The 21,149-nt window shown below is 31.5% G+C and overlaps 1 protein-coding gene across 1 annotated transcript in view; it reads right to left on the bottom strand.

The window, feature by feature from the left end:
- Window positions 1-2,015: 2,015 nt before the first annotated feature.
- The window catches only part of LOC124369213 (fatty acid synthase-like), a 71,814-nt gene continuing 52,680 nt past the window's right edge, over window positions 2,016-21,149 (bottom strand). The window contains 17 exon segments of the mRNA XM_046827054.1: window positions 2,016-2,254; window positions 3,148-3,390; window positions 4,991-5,233; window positions 5,235-5,255; window positions 5,951-6,069; window positions 6,854-7,027; window positions 7,205-7,408; window positions 9,291-9,446; window positions 9,999-10,323; window positions 10,621-10,868; window positions 11,301-11,446; window positions 12,905-13,088; window positions 14,354-14,552; window positions 17,281-17,460; window positions 18,426-18,602; window positions 19,004-19,127; window positions 20,464-20,700. Coding sequence (XP_046683010.1) covers window positions 2,069-2,254; window positions 3,148-3,390; window positions 4,991-5,233; window positions 5,235-5,255; window positions 5,951-6,069; window positions 6,854-7,027; window positions 7,205-7,408; window positions 9,291-9,446; window positions 9,999-10,323; window positions 10,621-10,868; window positions 11,301-11,446; window positions 12,905-13,088; window positions 14,354-14,552; window positions 17,281-17,460; window positions 18,426-18,602; window positions 19,004-19,127; window positions 20,464-20,700 — 3,166 coding nt within the window. The 3' untranslated portion in view covers window positions 2,016-2,068.

Here is a 21,149-nt window from a genome sequence, read left to right as displayed (position 1 = left end):
TTGTTTCTTAAAGGAACATAAAGAACAAGAAACTTCAAAAATATTTTTAATCTTTATAAACTGTTACATGTCTACAAAGTTCAAGACGTATACCCCTATTTTGACATAACATTGAAACTTCTTTTGACGATCCTTGCATCAAACTGTTCAATAGAGGGATCATTTTCATATAAAAACCTACACAAGATCGACGATGACTGAAGCACATTTGGAGAATGTGGCTGTTTTAACCAGCGAGTCTGAGATAAACAATAAATTAGCTTTTGATTATATTAACAATTTATTCTCAGTCTAGCCAATGTCCAGAACTGGTAAAATATTTTTGATTGCACCCAATTTAATTGTTGTCTCATCATGGGATATCAGTGCAAAAAATATTATCACTTACTATGTGTGACTCCGTTTTAGAATCCAACTACCACAAATACCAATAATTATTACTCGAGGAGGACCACAAGGAGTATATGCCTCAAGATATTTCTTCTTCCAGGGCTGAAAATATAGCAACTAGTTGGTTACACAACTGGGCATAGCTACATTATGCCACCTATTGGCACCACCTAGTACCTTCCTCCTTTATGATTTTTCAATTTAATAATATGACTTGACAAATTGGCAAAATTATTATATGACTATCAATTGACTTATTGATCATTTTTAAAGCAATTTATCTGTTCACCAATACGCTGTGTATTGTTATTATAATCAGACAAGGTTTCTTTTTCACATTTTGTCTTGAACATTAAAAAATGTCTACACTCTACAGATGCTCTAGTTAGTAACCTTGTTTATGATGAGCTATCTAATGGAACGTTGAGAATAAAAAATATTATTTCCTAATTTCTTCAAGCATTTACATTTAGGTATTGCTGGAGAAACTAACTCCATCTCAGAGTAACAATTCTAAGTGTAAAGAGTAACAATTTAATGTGCGCTGGTCCTTTGGATCAAACGACACAGCTTACAATTCTAGGAATCAGTACCTCTCACAGTCTTTCTGCCAACAATTTCCACTTGAAACCCACTTCAACTTGGCAACTTCTTCTAATGCTAATAAGTCAGTTCCATGCTAAAGAGTAATCCAAAATTGTGATATGAGCTAAATGAATATAGTACATGTGAAAATCAGATCTCCATGTGTCACTTTTAGGTATTTAGTAATAAATCATCTATTTTCACACATCAAACCAATCTTCTAAAAACTTTGTTTCTAAATATTCAGTCTCAGAAAAAAGTATTGATTTTAGAAAATATTTTGAACAAATATAAAAAAATGTATGTTATTTCTAGGTCAGAACATTAGCTTGATGGTCATGAAATCAACTTAGCTGTACTTACACATTTTTTTCTATTCTGGTGCTAGTTGTAGGAAAACCCAAATTAGAAGAAGTATATCTATATTTGCAACATAGTAAATTTATTTTTAGAGAATGTGATGTTATTATAATATATATAATTTTGAGATGGCAGCTGTTTTATTAATGATTTAAAAATTGTTGTTGTGTAATAATGTCATTCTATTTCTGAAGATATTAAGATATTTGTAAACATTTTTTGATGAATGTGACTCTATGTACCTGTAATTAATTCGTTTTTAAACTGGAGAATTAAGTGCAGTTAAACTAATCAAAAGATTATGAAAGGGATTTTGTGAAACTCCCTCATCTCTCTAAGCTTCACCACCAAAGTATTTGTCAAGAATACTCAGACACACCAAATACCAGGACGGTATTGGTGAACATACTCTGGTTTTCAGGCAACACTATCTTATCAAATACAATGTGAATATATGAGTAACAGCAGTCTTCTCTCACCAGTCAATGAGTAAGATACAAAGTGGTTCATCAGGAAGTTTATTTCACTAATATCAAGCAACCTCAACTTCCGCCGTCAGAAACTTATCTTGTGTCTTAAGTTGGATCTAACAGACTTCATAAGTGACTCGTATCCTTCCAGTTCATACAGAAAACTTATCCGATTATAAGGAGAAAATGTGTAAATAAGAACAATATTTGTTTTTATTTAATACAAATAGTTTAATAGTGAGTTCTACAAATAAATTAATGGATTACTTTTGTTTTATATTGTTCTGAAGAGATGATAATGTGTCACTCGGAGCAGTCATGATTGACTGTTTGAATCCAACAGCATCTTCTACCGTCGGTTTGTTGATAAGGTCAGCAGTCTTCTTGTTGTCTAGAATGGTCAAGTGGTTGCCATCCACAAAGTGAACTGTCACAGGTGATAGGCAATACTGAAAAATACAAATAAAAATATTGATAATTATTGCAAAAATTACAAGAAAGAATGCAACTATTGTAAAGAAATTTTAGTCTTTAAGTCAAACTTAAATTAGTCCATTAAAATCTTTAATCGTGGCTGGGTGAGTAATCACATATACCATTCAATTTTATACACATTTTATAACTACGTTTTCTGATTCAACTGCAAAGTCTAAGATTTTAAATTGTCAATTCAAATAAATAGCTGTATAGAAATACAATTGCCATAGGAAAATAATTAAGTAATTAATATTTTATTAGTTCTGGGTGAATTTGCATTTACCAATTTTGTTAGTATTTTGTATAATATACACTTTATATTTATTGTATTCTGAGATATACTTGCCACACAACAATGCAAGTAGAATAGTTCTAGTAAATTATATTGAACAAATGTGTGTGCACAAAATATTTTTGTATCTTACCTTCTGGATCACTTATAAAATTATAATCAGTTAAGTTACCTTAAAATGTCAAGTAATTTGATCAGTAACGGTTGATTATTCGTCATCACCTTTGGCAAGTGATGATACAGCTGCATTACTTCGCTAAATACGAAGAGTAAATTAAACTTTTTAAATAACTATACTATTTAGATTCACCATATAAGTGATTAAAATTTGCTCTTAAACTCATAACAATAGTAAAATGATAAAAATTAACATTATTATATGACAATTTGACCATAAAAATAGAAATGTAAAATATTTATTTATAAGATTTATTTTTGTATCTGGCTGATTTTTTTAACCAGTACGAGTAATAAAGGAAATTTTCTTTCCCAATCTCATAATGAGGGTATAAAATTAATTTCATTTTTTTAATGTTTTACAATTAATGAATTACAAAAATGGTATTCAGTTACCTTTGAAAGGCCATAGTCATCTTCAGAAGGCATTGAGATTTCAGAAGGACGGACTAGTGTAATCTTTGATGCAATGCACTTGTTAGCCAATGGCTTGTATTTGAAGACAGCCAAGATTCTGTGATAAGCTGCATTCAGACTGAGTCTCTGGAACCGCTTACTGTGGAGTCCCTCAGGAGAATGTTTCACCATAAACTCAACCCTCGAGTTCCAATCTGGTAATGCCATTAGTTCACTTTCAGGCTGTAACATATACATTTATAATAATTTCTCAATAATTATTAATCCGTAAGTTCTACTAACAATTAACAAAGGTTTAACTAAAAATAAAGAAGAGATTTTATTTACAAAACTTTATGTCACAAATTTTGAAAAAGTAAGAGATTTATATTATATACTGTTAGAGAAAATAAACAGCCATATGTTCTATTTTCTCAAGTGACCAGACCTAACTAACATATTATTAATAAAATATGTCATAAAAATGTCTTGTTTGAATGTTATTATATCAAATAATTTCTAATTAAACTACTGTCTTTACTTTATATTTGTCCAAACTGTCTATGAATGTACACACGCCTCTTGGCATGAACCTCCTATATTAACAGTAGACAGTAAAAAAGACAATAGTATAATTATGTTGTCGGTAATTGTATTTCGGTAATAGATTGATTAGAGTCTCATTAGTGGTGTATGCTAGGACTCCTTAAGGAAAGGCGTCAAGCTTATAATTAGACAGATGTCAAAGTTCCAACTTCAGGTGTTACATTACTGCTGTGATAGTGCTGTGATAGTGCTAGCACAATATGTCCTACTCATATACAGATATGAGTTAGAATACTGTCTATGAAAAATGCAGTTAGTGTCTGCTATGCAGCAAATGAGGTTTGGCTGTAATTATGACACAATGTCAAGTCTAAGGTAATGGTTGTCATTGGAGTCATCCCAAAAACCCTACTTCTGTAAGAACAAAAAAAGATTTGAGCTTGGACTTTGAAAGATTAGAAGCAACAATATGAACCCCCTTTCATAACTGGCAAGTTTGGCAACACTAGTGGGTCCATGTGATGTAAGGTGATTGGATAGACACAGGATACTTGTACATCTATAACCCTCACTCCTAGATCGAGTGTAACCATAGTAGAAGCTTTCTTATGTCTGTTTCTGAAAAGACACCTATTTTAAAACTACTGAGCATACTCACCACTACATTTGTGGTCTAAATCCTTGAAGCAATTATGGATGTGATGCTTAAATGGAATTGGAATTGTAAACGGTAGCTGTACACACTGAAGCACAATTGCATCTCAAAATAGATGAAGACTTCCTTGACATACAAATAAAGTAACCTGTCACTTAAACTCCCTTATTATTAAAAGTATTCCCAAACATATGGATCCATCTGAGAGTTCATGGGTAGGCTTTTGTATAGTGATTTGGAATCCTGTACTCCCAACAAAATACTTTAGTTGCACATTTAGTACATTTAATCATTTGTCCCATTTATTTATAACTTTTCCTCAAGGTAGCTGTAATGTATAGGTAAAACTGCATTTATTGCGACTTTCAACTTTTAATATAGGCATCAGCAAGTAGTAATGGAATATTTAACAACTATAAAGTATACGATTAAAAATATAACAGGACTTACAAAATACTTCTAGGCACAATTCTTTTAAAGAAAAAATAATTCATTACTGTGTAATAGATAAGAGAATTTTTTTGTTAAGAACCAAATCAAGTTCCTGGACTCATCTTTGTACTAACAAATAGCTGAAGTTTAGTTTGACCAAGGTATAGAACAGGCTCCAAGCAGAACAGAAACTATTAATATCTTACTAACCAAAGTCACTTGAGGCGCAGTGAGGTCTATGAACCTCTGGATGAGTTCAAACTGCAGGTGTAGAAAGCCGCCTTTTTCATCCTCCATGTGCATAGTTTTCATGGAAAGAGATTGTAGGAAATCTGGAGCACCATCTATGAGCCACACACTGCCTTGTCGGCCTTCTCTCTCTAACCTCAGCACTATTTCCAGAGTCACCATTGCACCGAATGAGTATCCTACCATCTTGAAGCCAGCTCCAGGTCCGTAGTCTTTTTTTTATATGCTGAAACAAAATATTCACACAGATATCCACTTTCACACAAAAAACAGTCACATGTTTTCTCTTGTTCTTTGCAAGGGTTTGAATCAGAATGTCTAATTCTAATATCACAGGACACTGGTACTGAACATTGTAAGAGAAGCCTCAAAGATATCTCTTTTAGAGAGGATTTTAGAGATATCTTCACTTCTTTTGTATTAACTTTTGATGGATATGTTGCTTAGAATTTTTGCCAGATGGACTACATTTTTAAATAGGACGCATGAAACATTTTTTTATACATAGCTGAAACAGTTTTCTCCATATTCAGAAACTTTTTAAACTATTTTAAACTCAATATTAATAATAATAGTTCCCGAATTAATGATAGATTTCTATAATATTTCAAATGTGTTAAAATATAGTTACATACATGTATTTGCATATAGGTTACATATGAAAATCATGCAGGAATTTCTTGAATAAATATATTTCTGAAGTTTACAATTAAGTTAAGTGGAATAGCCAAATATTCATCCTCTAACTAGAAATACAAACAATAGAAACAAAAATTGTATAGTATGACTACTGATCAGAAATGTAGGTATTTTACATGAGTATACAGATTATAGAAACGTAATGGTCATAGTTGTAAAAGTCCTTCATTACTATGTACACCTAACAAAAAGTGTAACTAAACAGTAATATAACAGACTTACAGGGAGAAGACTCTCAGCAATATCACCAATTGTGTCGTAAGTTTTCTCGTAATCAAACTGAAGACATAAAGCCTGTGCCTTGAGGTTTTTGGCAAGAGGTTCCACCACACTGGCAACTCCTGTACCAAAATTTTAAATAATTGTCATTTAAGTAACAATTATAAACATTGATATTAAATTACGTTTTAGAATTAAAATAAAATATTAACAACTGTTAACAGGATTTAGTCCTTTTCACCCATTATCAATATAATAGAAGTTACAATGATGTGTTATTGATATATTGAAAGTAACAAATAAGTGTTATAGTGCATTAAAATACGACTATTACATTAATTTTTATACGTAACATTGAATTTCAACAAATAATACTTGAGTTATTTAAATGGCCCAAATATTTAAAAATCTTGATATTCTTTATAAAATGAAATATTAATGAAAGAATAAAAGAATGAAAATTATATGAAATTAAATTATATTACTTTGTGTATTAGCAATGGTATAGCAAAGGTGGTTTGGAAAGTCATAACAATTCACAATGTTACTTTTACATTTCTCTGTTGGTAAATTATAATTTGTAGGTTGAAGACCGTTATAAAATAATAATAACAAATTATACTGTATACACGTCATATTCATTCAATTGCAATATATTTTAGAATTAAAATCTATAATCCTTCAGACTTTGGCACCACACCTCAGTGTCATGGAAAACAGCCCTCTGAATAGCAATTAAGGGCAGTGAAAGAAAGAAAGGAAAAGTTATTGAAGATATGTAAAAATCATGCAAATTTATATTTTGTTATATTTTGAACCTGTTGTATATTTACTTTTAGATTGTTTGTTTTGCTAATGTAAACATATTTATTTGTATAATACCATTCAATTATATCATGTACTAACCTTCTACTCCAGGAATAAGAAATATTAAATCGTTATTGACGGCAATCTCTTCTATGGTATTGCCATCACCACAGAGTGAGGGTAATCGGATGATAGGTTCTCCTGATAACATCTCATCACCTATTACTCTGACCAGATGGTTGATTGCAAAATCTGGAGCTGTCATTTCACCAACTGAAATTACACAATAAATGCAATTAATAATGAAATAATGTTGTATATATGACACATAGTTGTATTTGATCCCAAAGAGATAAATCTAGTACTCTATTTTTATCTATATTCAACAACAGAGAATATCATTTTTCAACTGAGAATAAACAGTGTAAGATCATTTTTGTGATGTCAAACCTTGAGAAGTAGTTTTTGTTTCATTTTCAGTCTGTGCAGCCAGGTCCTGTAACTTGGCGAATGTCATGGCACGGATATCTTGAGGTGTCAGGAATACCTGGAACTCTCTCTCCAAAGTCTGTTTGATTTCTACAGCCATCATCGAGTCCATTCCCAGTTCAGCCAGAGTGGAATGAAGACTGATTGTCTTGAGATCTCTCAGCCCTATAACAACATCCTGATGGTTAAAAAAATTATACACTCAAGGTCTGGAATATCTAGTGTATTTCATTTTGATCGTGGTTGAAATAATCTTACAGAACAACAGTACCTTTTATATTTCAAATTTTAAAGCTCAATCCAAAATTTACCTGAAAATATTAATAACCATGTTTACTAGCAAACTTTCCCAGTTTGATTTTAAAAGGTTTGTCGTTTATAAAGCAAATATTTTTCTAAAAATTTTTTTATAATTTTTTTCAATGTTTGAGCCCATTCATTTCCAAATCGATCTTCCATCACTTTTCTCATTTTTGGAGATACTGCTTGAAGTGGTGGTTCCAAACAACTCTCTCATTTTTTATTCTACTTTGTGACCTCAAATATGACAAACAGGAATGAACACATACAAAATAATAGAAAGCAGTGTCAGAACTATGAAGAAACTAAAAATCTAGTTTTACATTTTATTTCACTTAAAAGTCATGGACAACACCTGATTAATGGGTCTTAATGAAATGCTCACAAAACTGTATCTAAATGATAAATATGACATGATCCTTGCAAGTCTGAGAAGAAGTATACACCATTATAATCAGCAGATTATTTGCACAGTGTGAACCAATGAATGACAGAGAAGCCATGCTGTGGGGTGGGGTAGCCAGTTACTGTAGGATCACTTTTTATTACAAAAACTCACTGTAAACAATTGCCTGTTCAAATCAGGGGCGCACCAACAGGGGAGAACGAACGGGATCTAAAGTAAGCATCTAAAGTATCTGTATTGTAAAAGTATCTGTAACAATAACCTGTGCCTGGTACTTTTGGTTTGTGGTAACTTGTACTCTCTGTACAGATGAGTAACCGGTACAAAAAGTATTTTTTGGAATAGTCCCGACATGTTCAGTTATTACAATATGTGAGTGAGTTGCCAAACTCTGAGCAGTTCTATACTGTGTTAGGTACAAAACTTCCTTGGGGTGGTCCCCTGATAGTATGGGGAGTTTTCCATACCATCGAATCTCTGGTGTTTTGAACACCCTCCAAAGAAGATTTCTGGGTGTGCCACTGGTTTCAATCATCATAAATATATAATTAGATAATTTTACACAATACTTATGTGTAGTAAGTTTTTGAGACTTTCTTGTGTAAAACAGTTAAATTATGAATTTTAGGTGGCAAATCATGATTTACACAAAATACACTAAAATCCTGGTAACTGTCGATATAAAACACTACCCTGGGTAGTTTGCGTGTTTCAAAAAGCAGGTGCTGAACATGGTAAATGAACAAAACCTGCTGAATCAAAAGTTGTTTTAAAAATTAAATATTTTAAATAGTGGTTTAAAAAATGTTACGCGCCCAATATAATGACTTAAGAGCTCCCATAACAAGACTACGATGAATATTTTGAACTAGCCTGACAAGAATAAAAGTCAAGATGGTAATTTAATAAAAGGTTTTTCATAAAAGTCTACAATTACACACTCAAAACAGTACACTTGTACCTATATTGTATAAAAATTTGGTCTTAATCGGATCACATGTTTCCGAGATGCATTTTCAAAGTGTCCAAACCAGTACCCTTTTTCGTTGTTATCAACATTAAAACTGGGGATTATTCTTTGTAAATTGTTTGTTTAATTTTACTGTAACTAGTTCTGTTATTGTAGCTTTACTAGTTTAATTTGTAGTTAATCTCAAACTCGTGTATCTAAACGTTTTGATACGAGAGTATTTTAAATGGCCAAGTTCTGATCAGTATATCTAACACTACACAACATGGTACAAGTTAAAGGCTAGAGATGACATGAATACCTACAACTATTACTAAACATTCATACAGAGTTATTTTCAACAAAACACAATCGATAGTGTATGTAGTTACCCAAAATGTTGACTACAGTATCAACAATGTTTCCTGCAACACCTCCACCGGCTCGTTTCTCAGCCACCACCATACTGGCAACTACTGGCTGGCCACAGTACATGAACCCATCAAGTACCTCCAAACAGGAGCTGATCCTCTGCTGCAGAGTCCCACCTGTATCCAACATACATATGTAGATGTAAATACATTCCAAACAACATATCAGTACAAACCTACACTCTAAAGATAATCAAATGATATTGTTTATACGATATTAAAAATGCAATACAGTACTTTGAACTAAAATAAGTTAGTGAGCATTTTTTTTAATCTCACATACATATGCAATATAGGATCTGATATTAAATTTGAAATCAATTGTTGTTAACTTTGAAATGAGTGAAATAAAACAATATACTATATGTAGATAGAGATAATTTCAGAAGTGATACCGCACAAAAATTTACTTAGTTACTTGTATAACTGCTCAGTACAAAACACTGGGTGGTATCATACAGATATTGAAATTATTTTAAATGCACTAACCAAATATGACTAATGAGTTAGAAAAAGCAAATGATAAATAAGGAAAATTGAGTTATCAGTAGAAAGCTTTATATTGTTCTTATCCAATTTTAATCATATGTATGGCTAGGACAAACAATACAAATTAATTGTATTTCAAGTCGCAATAGTCATCACGAAAACATGTTAAAAAAATGTTACCTATAACGATTTCTAAATGGTCCTCTTGCATCTCAGCCACCAGTCCCACCTCACCAACTGCCCCCCACTGCACCGCCAAGGCTGGTAGACCATCCTGATGGCGCTCCTCACAGATTCTTTCCATCACAGAGTTGCTCAATCCATAGTTTGCCTGGCCGGCATTCCCTCTCCCACATGACACACTCGAGAAGATCACAAAGTGCTCCATAGATGGGCAGAGTTTACGAGAGATTCTGTCCAGATGTTTTGTTGCTGTGGCCTTGGGTCCAGCAGATTTCAAAAAGTCTGCTTCTGTTTGGTTCTCAAAGAAAGCATCTTTCAGGACCTTAACAAACAGTTATAGTCAACTTAGCATTTACATTATATTTTTACTGTTAAAATAAAACTTGAACATAAGTAATTGCATATTTTTATGTGATGTCCATGTAGGGCACTTAATATTATTTGTTAAAGGAATTTTAATTTGATTTCTTCACAACTTTATAACTGGCTAGAGTCAGGCGCCCAGGTAACTCGATTAGCTGCCCAGGATACCAAATAATGGCTCAAGGCATCGAATAGGGTTTGTATTTTTATGCAAGACCTATCAGAAAACCTTTTAAAAATGGCACAACTTGCTTACTACTGCCAAATTGAAGATTCCATCAACAGGGCCGAGTCTGGTGGCTTGGTTCAACAAGTGGATTACACCTTGTTCTGTGGTAACATCAGCAGTGGACACCTCTACAGTTACACCATAGGTACGCCAGATCCTGATACGCATGGCCTGGTATCCTGTGCGCAGGCCAGAGCGAGAAGTCAGTATCAATTTCTTGCAGCCACGCAGAGCAAGCCAGTCTGCCAGTTCCAATCCAAAACCCCCAAGGCCACCTAACCATAGAGTGAATAAATTGTATCAGTCATTTTGTACAGTTACATGTAGAATTTGGTAAATCAAATATTTCTATTGTTTAAATATGATAAGCTTTATTTTAATTTGTTTTAATAAATAAATAAGAAATTATTATCTTTTCTTTGCCCAGTGAGAAACAAGTTAGAAATTGATCAAACTGTTTAAAATCACATAAGTTACATATGTCAGTCAATCCAATGGCCATCTGTGTATTTTATCTTTTTATCAGCTTCCCCAACATTACTTAAAAGTTCTGCAATATTTATTTAGCTCCTGCACTTTTAAAGAGATTTGCACTGTGTTGAGGGAAGTAAGTTAAGCTGTAATGGTTGCAACAACCAAAAATCATTAAATGTTTATTTCTCTGGCATTTAGCTTAGATATCATCTATATGAGAAGAAAGAGCATACCAATAATAATGTATGAAGAATCCTCTTTGCAAAAGAACCTTGGACGTGCTAACATCTTCACTGGCTGGGGTAGCGCTTTTTTGTTTTCTTCCTCCTCTCTGATCTTAACTAGAACCTTTCCAACATGCTTTCCCGAAGCCATATATCTGAAACATGAGATTGTTATTTGTTGAAAAATTTTGTTTGAACAGCTGAAAATGATTAGTGTTTACTTGGTGAAGTATCATAGTTTATTGTTACTAATTTATTCACAACATACAGTACCATATACTTCATTGTACTCTTTAGGAATGCTTTATTTCTCCTTTGTTTGTTTAGAATGATCCACACTTTCCTCCTACACCTGTTGCTTGGCAATAGTGTCACAGACAAACACATATTTATCCATTTGTCATACTTATGCTAGAAAACATCTGACAAAACAAAAACTTATTTCAAACACTGCTCTAATTTTCCTACAAAGTATTTTTAGAATTAAAAAAGACATTTAAGGTAACACTAATGTGAGTGGGCAGACAATACAACATTAGAACTTCTTTTAGAACCCAAAACATTCTTATGCATAGTCCAAGAGTGTAAAAACAACATAAGGTCAAAGTCAGCCACCTTTTAAAAAACCAACATCCTCTAACTTTTTGTTTCAGATGAGATGCTGTGTTATCCTTACAAATTATCCATTGTAAATAAATAAACACTAAACAGTATGGGTATACTGGATTGTTTTTAATTGTTTATTGTGTTGTGTTTTTCAGTATGTTTTGTAGCTGTTTTTGGTGTTGTACCTTAAATGATGAGTTTGCCTCACACTCTTCTGTTGTTAATTATTCCATCTGTGTATCACAGTACATATTGTTTTACTCACCTTAAATCAAACTTCTACTTTAGATTTTTCATATTATATCTAATGAAAAGGTCATATTACAAGTAACTTATAAAGTTATCATGTTTAGCTATGTGATACTTAACAATTACACCAATTTTTAACTCTTAATTCTTAATCCTCTAATGCTTTCAAATCATTCAAAATAAAAAATATATTTTAAACAAAGAACTGAAATAATTTCAGGTAATTATTTTGACTCAAATAATATTGCTTTAAAAATCAAATAATATAAGAAACACCAAACATTAAATAACTAACTACCAAACAATTTGACAGCTCGGATTGTATCAAATGTCTAAGTCTTAAACTATTTCTATATCCATAAACTATACGAGTACATTCTATTGAGAGAAATATTACTAAAACTGTTTAAGATTGATGATTTGGTTTTATGGTTGCATTTATGAATTAAAGTAATAGCTATGTAGGACTTTCAATCTTCTTACAGCTTTTTATAGCTCTTATTTAGCAAAGGCAAAACAGTTTATTCATCCTAGGAAGAAACAGCAGATAATGAAGATTTTAATCCAAGGGAGAGTAATAGAGAATAATTATCATGCTGTTCATAAATATGAGATGGATGCATACTTCTATATTTGAAATACCTGAACATTATAAGGCTTTTTTAAATTCTGTTAATAATGTACTTTTAGTAAGGATTTTCTTAGCCTAAATCATAAATTTAAAATTATAAAGACTGCCATTTAAAGGTACATTTTACCTAAATGCTGCTTCAATCTGATCCTCAGGAAATACAGTAGAGCAAAGAGGTTTAACAGCTCCATTCTTGATTCCTTCCACAATGAGGTCCTGGAGTTCCTGTTTCCTGGTAGACTGTGGAGTCACAAACAGAGTGTCGAGTTGAATTCCATGAAAACTGGTCTCTCTCAGAAACATCTCCATTCCTGTACAAACCATACAGCTAAGATTTGTATGTAAATTAATATCATTTATATCATCAGAGTTATTTATTTATTTTTAAAGCAAATATGTACTATGGGTAATAGCACCATTTGTTGTAAAGAAAACAAAGGCAACTTAAATAATTTTCAAACATTATGATGCTAAATGTATGGTTAAAAGAATGACAATTTATTAGTAGATGAATTTTTACTTGGTAAAGTATTAACAAAATCAAAATAAATATTATATCAATAATATTCTTATTGATTCAACATTTCCAAAACGAAAAGATTTTAAAATATTTATAATAGTCTGAATGAGTTTTATTATTGTAGTGTACGGGTTACGGCCCAACCTTAACCGAGCACAGTCGATGATGTAAACTAATTCAGTCTTTTATTCCGATTCCCCGTAACCCGTACACAACAATTATTTCAGCTTTCTAGATTATTGAAAAGTAGGAGAATTATTGATCAGTGAGTGAGGGTTCTGCGTTTATAAAGAAATATTAAAGTTTAATTTATATTTATGCATTAACTGAACATATAATGAATGAATATAAATAATATATCTTTTTTAATATTTTAATCTTTCAATTTAAATTTTAACTTTAACGGCTTAAAACATAATTTTATTATTTATTGTAACTGTATAAAATAGATTTTGTTTGGTATTAATGCATATCTGCTATAAATGACAATTCTAGCATTGTATTGAAGTTTTCCTGATCTGTAAGAATAAATCATTTTGAATATTGTACTGATTCAATTATTTCTTTATATAGAGTTGAACATTTTAAATAACTATCAAATTATTAAAAAATAATGTTTTTAAGTAAATCAAAAATATCCAAATTAATATCTTTTGCCAAAATTGTACACATTTTGTTTATTGATACCAATTTACTTGTATCAACCAATTTTTACTAGTTTTTCTTTGACAATGAATATTCTAAAATATCAACCAATTTACAAAACATTATATAGTTTTGCCAGTCAAATTTGCTAACAATGAATACTAACATGACTCAGAAGGCTAATATTATTGTTACGGAAATTTTGTTAAGTGGCACTTTTAAGGTAAATCTGTGGTTTCAAATTTTAACAATGGATTGTGTATGTAGCAATCCTAGACACCATTCTAATTTGCATTGTAACAAATACATTATTACAGATCGTTTACATACACAAAAAGAACAATAGGGATTAAAATTAATGAAGCAATGAATAAAATCGTTTCTTATCATATTAAAATTCAATCCGCTTACCAAGGGGGTTGTTGTTAGCCAAATCAAACTTTCCTATCTCAAGGAAACGGCCACCTCGGGCAAGACAGCGAGCAGATGCCAACAACTTTTCCTCTGCCAGAGAGTTGAGCACCAGATCGACTCCTCTTCCATCCGTTTCCATCATCACCATTTGCTCAAATGAACAGTCTCTCGAATTGCCAATATGACTCTCCTTAATCTGATAACAATACAAGTTTAACTCTCAATTGTATATTACCATTTCCTCACACATAAGATTCACCTCCAAAGTGTTCAATCGAGGGTGTTCATCTAAGGTATTGCAGCTTAAGAGCTAAGTCAACTATAAATTGTATAATAGAAAAACATTATACATCCTATGCGCATAGAAAATCTACACAAAGAATCAACCAAGAAACTAATAAATTTATGAATTATATAAAATATTAGAAAGATAGAAAACTAAGATTAACCAAGAGAAAAAGCAAATTTGTTGACTAAACTAAAATTTAAAAATAATATGACTTATTTTTTTTAACTCGCCAATTGTATAAAAAGGATTTTTAAGTAGGCAATTATAAAATGTATTACAGAAAACATTTTTTGGGTAACTATTAACTATGAAATAATTTGTTATAAACTTTCAGTGACACAATATAATGACTACTGGCTGATTTGTTTAGTCAACAAAAATCAATTGTAGTAAGCCCATTCGTTTTACTCCTACTGCTATAATTATGTGTGGCATTTTTAATGTTATTGGGGTTGTTACAGGTGTATATGTATATATTAATAATTGTTTGTATTTTCAAACTGATAAATAGAGGTTTACTCTAATTCATGTGGTTTGCTCCAGACATAATTCTTATGACCTTTTTTTGTAATATTAGAATTTCATCAATCCTACTACAGTTTCTATAAAAAATAAATCCATACGTAAAAATTTATTGAAAATATGAGAAGTAGGCCGCTCTAATATAGTTTACCTCAATGTAGCTAGTGAGCCTTTTACTCAAGAAAATTACTGTAGATAGTTTTGAACTAATGTGATCAATATGGGGGCCCATGTTAAATTATCTACATTAACACCTAAAAGTTTTACTTTATAAATATAGTTTTCTTGTGAAAAATTTGTATCAATAGCCCTTAAATTAAAAATTATATTTTGCCTATTATCTTTATTTAGGAGAAACCCATGAACTCTAAACTAATCTGAAGCACTTTCAAAAGCACTTTGTACCAAGACTTTGAGTTCTTCAATATTTGACCTTGTGTGAAACAAAGTTGTATCATCAGCATATTAGGTCCCAAAACTGATCCCTGTGGGACACCATATTTTACCTCCAACTCATGTGGCCAATTACCTCTAATTAAAACTTGTTGTTTGCGATTAATAAAGTATGATTGGAAGAACTTCAGTTGCACACTCTGGATTCCGTAGTAATTGAGTTTTGCTAAAACGTCTAAATGGTTAACAGTCAAAAACCTTGCTCAGGTCACAAAGAGTGGCCTGAGTAAACTCTTTATTTTCAAAAGCTGAAAGCTGTTAGCACTCCATCAATAGCATCAGTTGTGAATTTACCTTTCCTGAATCCATGAAAAATAAAAACTTGTGATTAAAAAAGTATGTTTTTGAAGTTTAAAAAATTCCATTAGATTACTTAAGTAGTGGTTATCTTCTTGCTTATGAGCAAAACCATCAATTACTTCACCAAAATTAAGATTATTTGCTACTTCTGATTCAATGCACAGCACTGCCACACTTTCAGACTTTATATAAATATTATAAATAATGTAAATATTTGAAAGTGGCTTCATAGCAAGCAATTAATTTTTAGACCTGCTATTGTATGTCCAAAGTCCTCATGATAAATGGTCAAATATATTAAAACAAAACTTATTAAGGCTTCTTCTTGGTGTCCAGGGTGCGATTGTGGCAACACTGCTACTGCCTAGGCAGTGTGGTGGTTTGGGCGTATGTGCCGGTCGTGATAAATTAACAAATTCTGTTCAATGAAGCCGGTGCTAAAATTAAGGTTTTAAATGGTGGTTTACAAAGTTAAATGCCCAAGATAATAACTTTAAGAGCTTCATAACTTCACCAATGCTGAATTGTTTGAACTGCCCAATCAATAATAAAAGTAATGTAGAAAATAACACTAATCAGTAATTTCATAACAACTTTTATTCATATAATTCAAAAACACTAAATTACATACTAAAAAATATTACACTTGTAACTATCTTTTTATAAAATTGGTCTTAATCGGAACACTTGTTTCCAAGTTACGAATTTTCAAATTTGCGGTACATGGTTGAAAAGCACCAAAAGCCGGTACCTTTTTTTTGTTATTAAAATAAAAAGTAGAAGTTATTATTTGTAAATGATTTGCTTTATCTGTAAAATGAATGAGCTATTGTTATTGTATCTCTACAACCAGTTAGATCGTGGTTATGTTCAGATTCAGGTATCTGTAGTTCTTGATCCGAGAGCAGAAGAGCAGTAGTCAGCGTGTTGGCGTTGGATTCTCTTTAGAATAGTACCTGTTGATATATACAAACCTATATATGTTACAGTGGCCCGCCCCCATTCCGACTACCTAATGATAGCATGACTCATGAGTAGTAAAACATGACATATTATAATTATTTTTAAAGCTTTGTAAACATTTTATTATGAATATGAAAAATAAATATTTGCCCCTTAAAACTTGCCACCATGTGTGTGAGCACAAAATAGCATATGCCTAAATATGGGTCTGCTTCTGACATTGTACAGAATCCCACAGCATTGGAGGTTAAACGGTAAAGAAGACCTGGAATCAAGATGTATCTACGTACAGAAATATATCACCACCTGGAAATAGCTTGGGTAACTACCACAGCCTAATTCAATTAGTTCTACACACACACCGAAAGCTGTATCACATGGAGTTTTGTTAATTTACCTGTGGGAAGGTGCGCTTGATAAATTCTCTTTTCTCTGGTGTACCAACAGTTGTGAAGACTGTGCAGCCTTGGTGAAGTGCTAGGTATATGGCAGCTTGCCCCACACCTCCAGTTCCTGCGTGGATCAACACTGAGTCACCCTTCTTCATGTTTCCACATGTGATCAGAGCAAACATAGCCTAAAATATAAATTAAACATTTGTAAAACCAGTATGAATCCTCTCATAAACAGTAAATCAAATAATAGTATAAAAGTACTAGACTAACAATTGTTGACATATTGACATATACAAGGCTGTAACTTGAACTGTGAATTTTTCAATTCTCGAACACTGTATGTAATCTTAGTCCAAAAGAGTGTATGAAACTAACCTTTCTTCAAAGAGATTCTCTGCTTTCTATTTTAACTGTGTATGAGAAACAAATTTATCACAAAGACATTGTTGAACGTTCCTTTACAAACAATCCTTAGAGTCCTTAGAGGCCCTTACCAATGCCAATGGATTTTGTTTAGTTTAATGTTATATGACTTTCAATAATTCATTTATTTTAAAAACAACTTTAATAATAGTTATTATGTTAATGGAATCCACCATTCAAATTATATAATTTGGTGACAGGCATTTATTCATTGGCTGCTATTAATATTAAACTAAGGTAATAAGAAGACCAAGAGTAATGAATTTTATCAATTACTAAATTTAAATTGACAATACAATGTACAATAACTACTATCTAGGTTTTCAGGTTCACACTTAGTCAAAACATTGCTTACAAAATTAAATTGTTGAGATATTTTAGCCTCATTGTGGATCATCTTCAGTCAACAGATTTAAATTAAATATCTTCAAAGTAATTCATTAGAATTTATTAAAATGTAAAGACTTAAGTAATTCTATCACAAATTAAATAAAAAACAGATTTATGCCCTTTCCATTTTAAATTTTGAATATTCACACTTTATTATAGTTATAGTAACTATTACCTTATTCTCTAATACTCAATATATTTATAGTTAATAATGGCATGGCATATTTTCAAGCTTTTTTCACTTCTGGTACAAATCCCAAGTTCAGGTTGTTAAACACTAAACCATTCATTCAGTAGATAACATTATGGTTAGGTAGCAGGAGAAACAACTTACAGTTCCATAGACAACAGGTACTGTAGCAGCTTGTTCCAGAGTCCATTCATCAGGGATATCCCAAGTCAAGTAAATGTCTCCAACTACAGTATTGGACAGACATCTTGAGGAAGTCATTCCCATTACTCTTTTCCCATCAGTAGTACGCCCAGAAAACTCAAATCCACAAACACAGTCCTGATCAAAAACGAGTTTTAATGTTATTTTGGAAACATGGCATAGCAAAAATGAAAATAAAACTTCTAAATGCTGCAAATGGATGTTTAGAAAACAATAATAAAATGTGTATTTGATTTATTATAATTTGTGTTAACATATTTCTCGACTGAAAAATATTATTTATAAATACTTTGTAAATATTCCCCACATAATCTCTGAATATGATTTAATACATTTTTAAAATTGTTTAAAAGGTAATATTTTATTTGTTTCATGTGGGATTTTCAGTAAAATTAAGACTAAAAATTTTAAATATTTATTACTCAAATTTTATTTCTATATTCTAACAATTTATTAACTGATTATCCTCTCTTTTCAGAATAATCCAGCCAAGACATATCTGGGGAGAAAATACTTGCCTGCTCTCGTCTGTCTCTTGTGATTACTTCTGGAGCTAGTTTCCCAGTCATCATCATCACATCTCGAAAGTTTAAGGCTGAATAGTAGACATGAATCATATGTTTCCCTTTTGGTGTTGGATCGCTGTAATCAAATAAGATATACTAGGTAGGAATAACTTCACCCTTGTCAAGTCACTAACTGAACTAAAACTAGCATTAATTATGTAATATAACCAGATTGAATAATAGTACTATGAGGCACTTTTACACATGTTTTGTGTAAAAAATATTTACTCAAAAACATATTTACTGGATGTGAATAGCAAGTGAAAGAAACAATCGGAAATACTAATACCCATAAATAATCGGTTGGATCTGAATCAAATTTTATTAAGTCTCAACTGAAGTAAGATTAACATTTATAGTCTTAATCAATAATAATTTATCAGGAACTAAGGCAGAATTCTTGTCCAGACCTGATAGTGAATAGACCAATATTCAAATCAGTATTCAAGGCCAGTATTCAAGAGTATTGTCAATGTTTTTGTGAATTGCATTTATTTACCCATATAAATACTGGATACAAGTAGCATATAAGTATTGATGATAATCAATTCATGTCACTGTTCAGTGAGTTAGCTTTACTGTACTATATAATCAGGGGATATAAATGCACTGATCCAGTAAGCTCTCACTAAGCGAATAATTTTATTTTAGCAATATTAAGCAAAACATATGAAAAACTTATACAAATCCAAATCAGCTGATACTCAAGATAGGAACAGTAAACATCTACAACCAAAGTCAGTTTTTTATTCTTAGAAGTTGAAGTAAACATATTTGTGTAGCATTGAGTAAAATATAATAATAAATAGTGAAAAATTTCGCACAGATGTGAAAGTGACTCCAACATGGTGTTGTCAGTAGGTCTAATGGCAGTGGAGTTCATTACACCACTGGGACTGAAGATTTTAATCAAACATTGAAGTCAAAACCTCTAACTGTTATAAATGTTTCTCAATCACACTTATGAAACTATATTTAAATTATTATTTTCTGTCAATATGATACAAAGCTGTTGCAAGTTATGATTAGAGGTGATAAGAGGCATTCATATAAAAATTACGAACTATCAAGAGTTTAAAATTAAACTCTAAGGAAACAAATATGTTTTTTTAAATAATATTTGAAATTTGATAACTATGTAAGCAAATTTTTTACTACCCTTAAAATTACTTTTAATGATTTATGCAGAGTTAATGTCATTTAGCTAGTTTGAATCAACTGACTCATACAAGAAACATTTTCTTTAAATTTTAAATTTTCATTTTGTTTACTCTTAACATTCTCTTCAAATTTCCAGAATGATAACAATGTAAATGGTATCAAAATCCATGTACATCTACACATATTTTATAATTTGTTCTGTTGTATGAAGAATTGGTGGAAAACTAAAGAAATCAAATATGAAAACTAACTTGAAACCAACAGGCCCCTGTAACCAGGTGAGACTTGATAGATCACCCCGGACAGATGTGTTAACAAAAGCATGGTCTACAGCTGTGGGTGAGAAAACTTGGATGGGGAAGTGACGATAGCTCCCCCAGACTCCATCCTTGAATACATTCACTGCCAGGTCCTTAGAGATCTGGTCTCGGTACAACTTGTGTTCTACTGAGAACTCAGGAGCATTTGGATCCATCACAAACACACAGCTGAAATTAAAAATATATAAAGCTTTCAAGAAACAATTTCACTTCATAATTATTTCTCATTTAAATTTCAGTTAACAAAATTCTATAATATTTTATTTTAATGTCTAAATGTGTAAATTGAATCATTTTATTTATTACAGTACAAGCTCTCTGTTTCAGCAATTAAAATTTCTTTATTTGCTGTAAGAAAGTGTTCAGATATGTGTTAATTTACACAGGGTGGACATAAATCTGGAAGAACTAACTCTTTTATGATTTAACTCATTAAATGAAACTGCCCATCCCAGTAGGATCAAAAATTATCTTTTTACAATAACCGGACCCCTTGGACCTCCTTGCTGGCTACTTCCTTGAATCATAGGAAAAAGTCAAATGTAAGCAAACCTCAAGTTGATTATAAATTCAGAATTCATGGTAATACATCTTCAATTATATAAAATATATTACAT

The sequence above is a fragment of the Homalodisca vitripennis genome, chromosome X, assembly GCF_021130785.1.
Source record: "Homalodisca vitripennis isolate AUS2020 chromosome X, UT_GWSS_2.1, whole genome shotgun sequence".
Taxonomy (NCBI): Eukaryota; Metazoa; Arthropoda; class Insecta; order Hemiptera; family Cicadellidae; genus Homalodisca; species Homalodisca vitripennis.
Note: the sequence above shows the minus strand (reverse complement) of the source record. Positions and strands in the feature narration are given on the sequence as shown.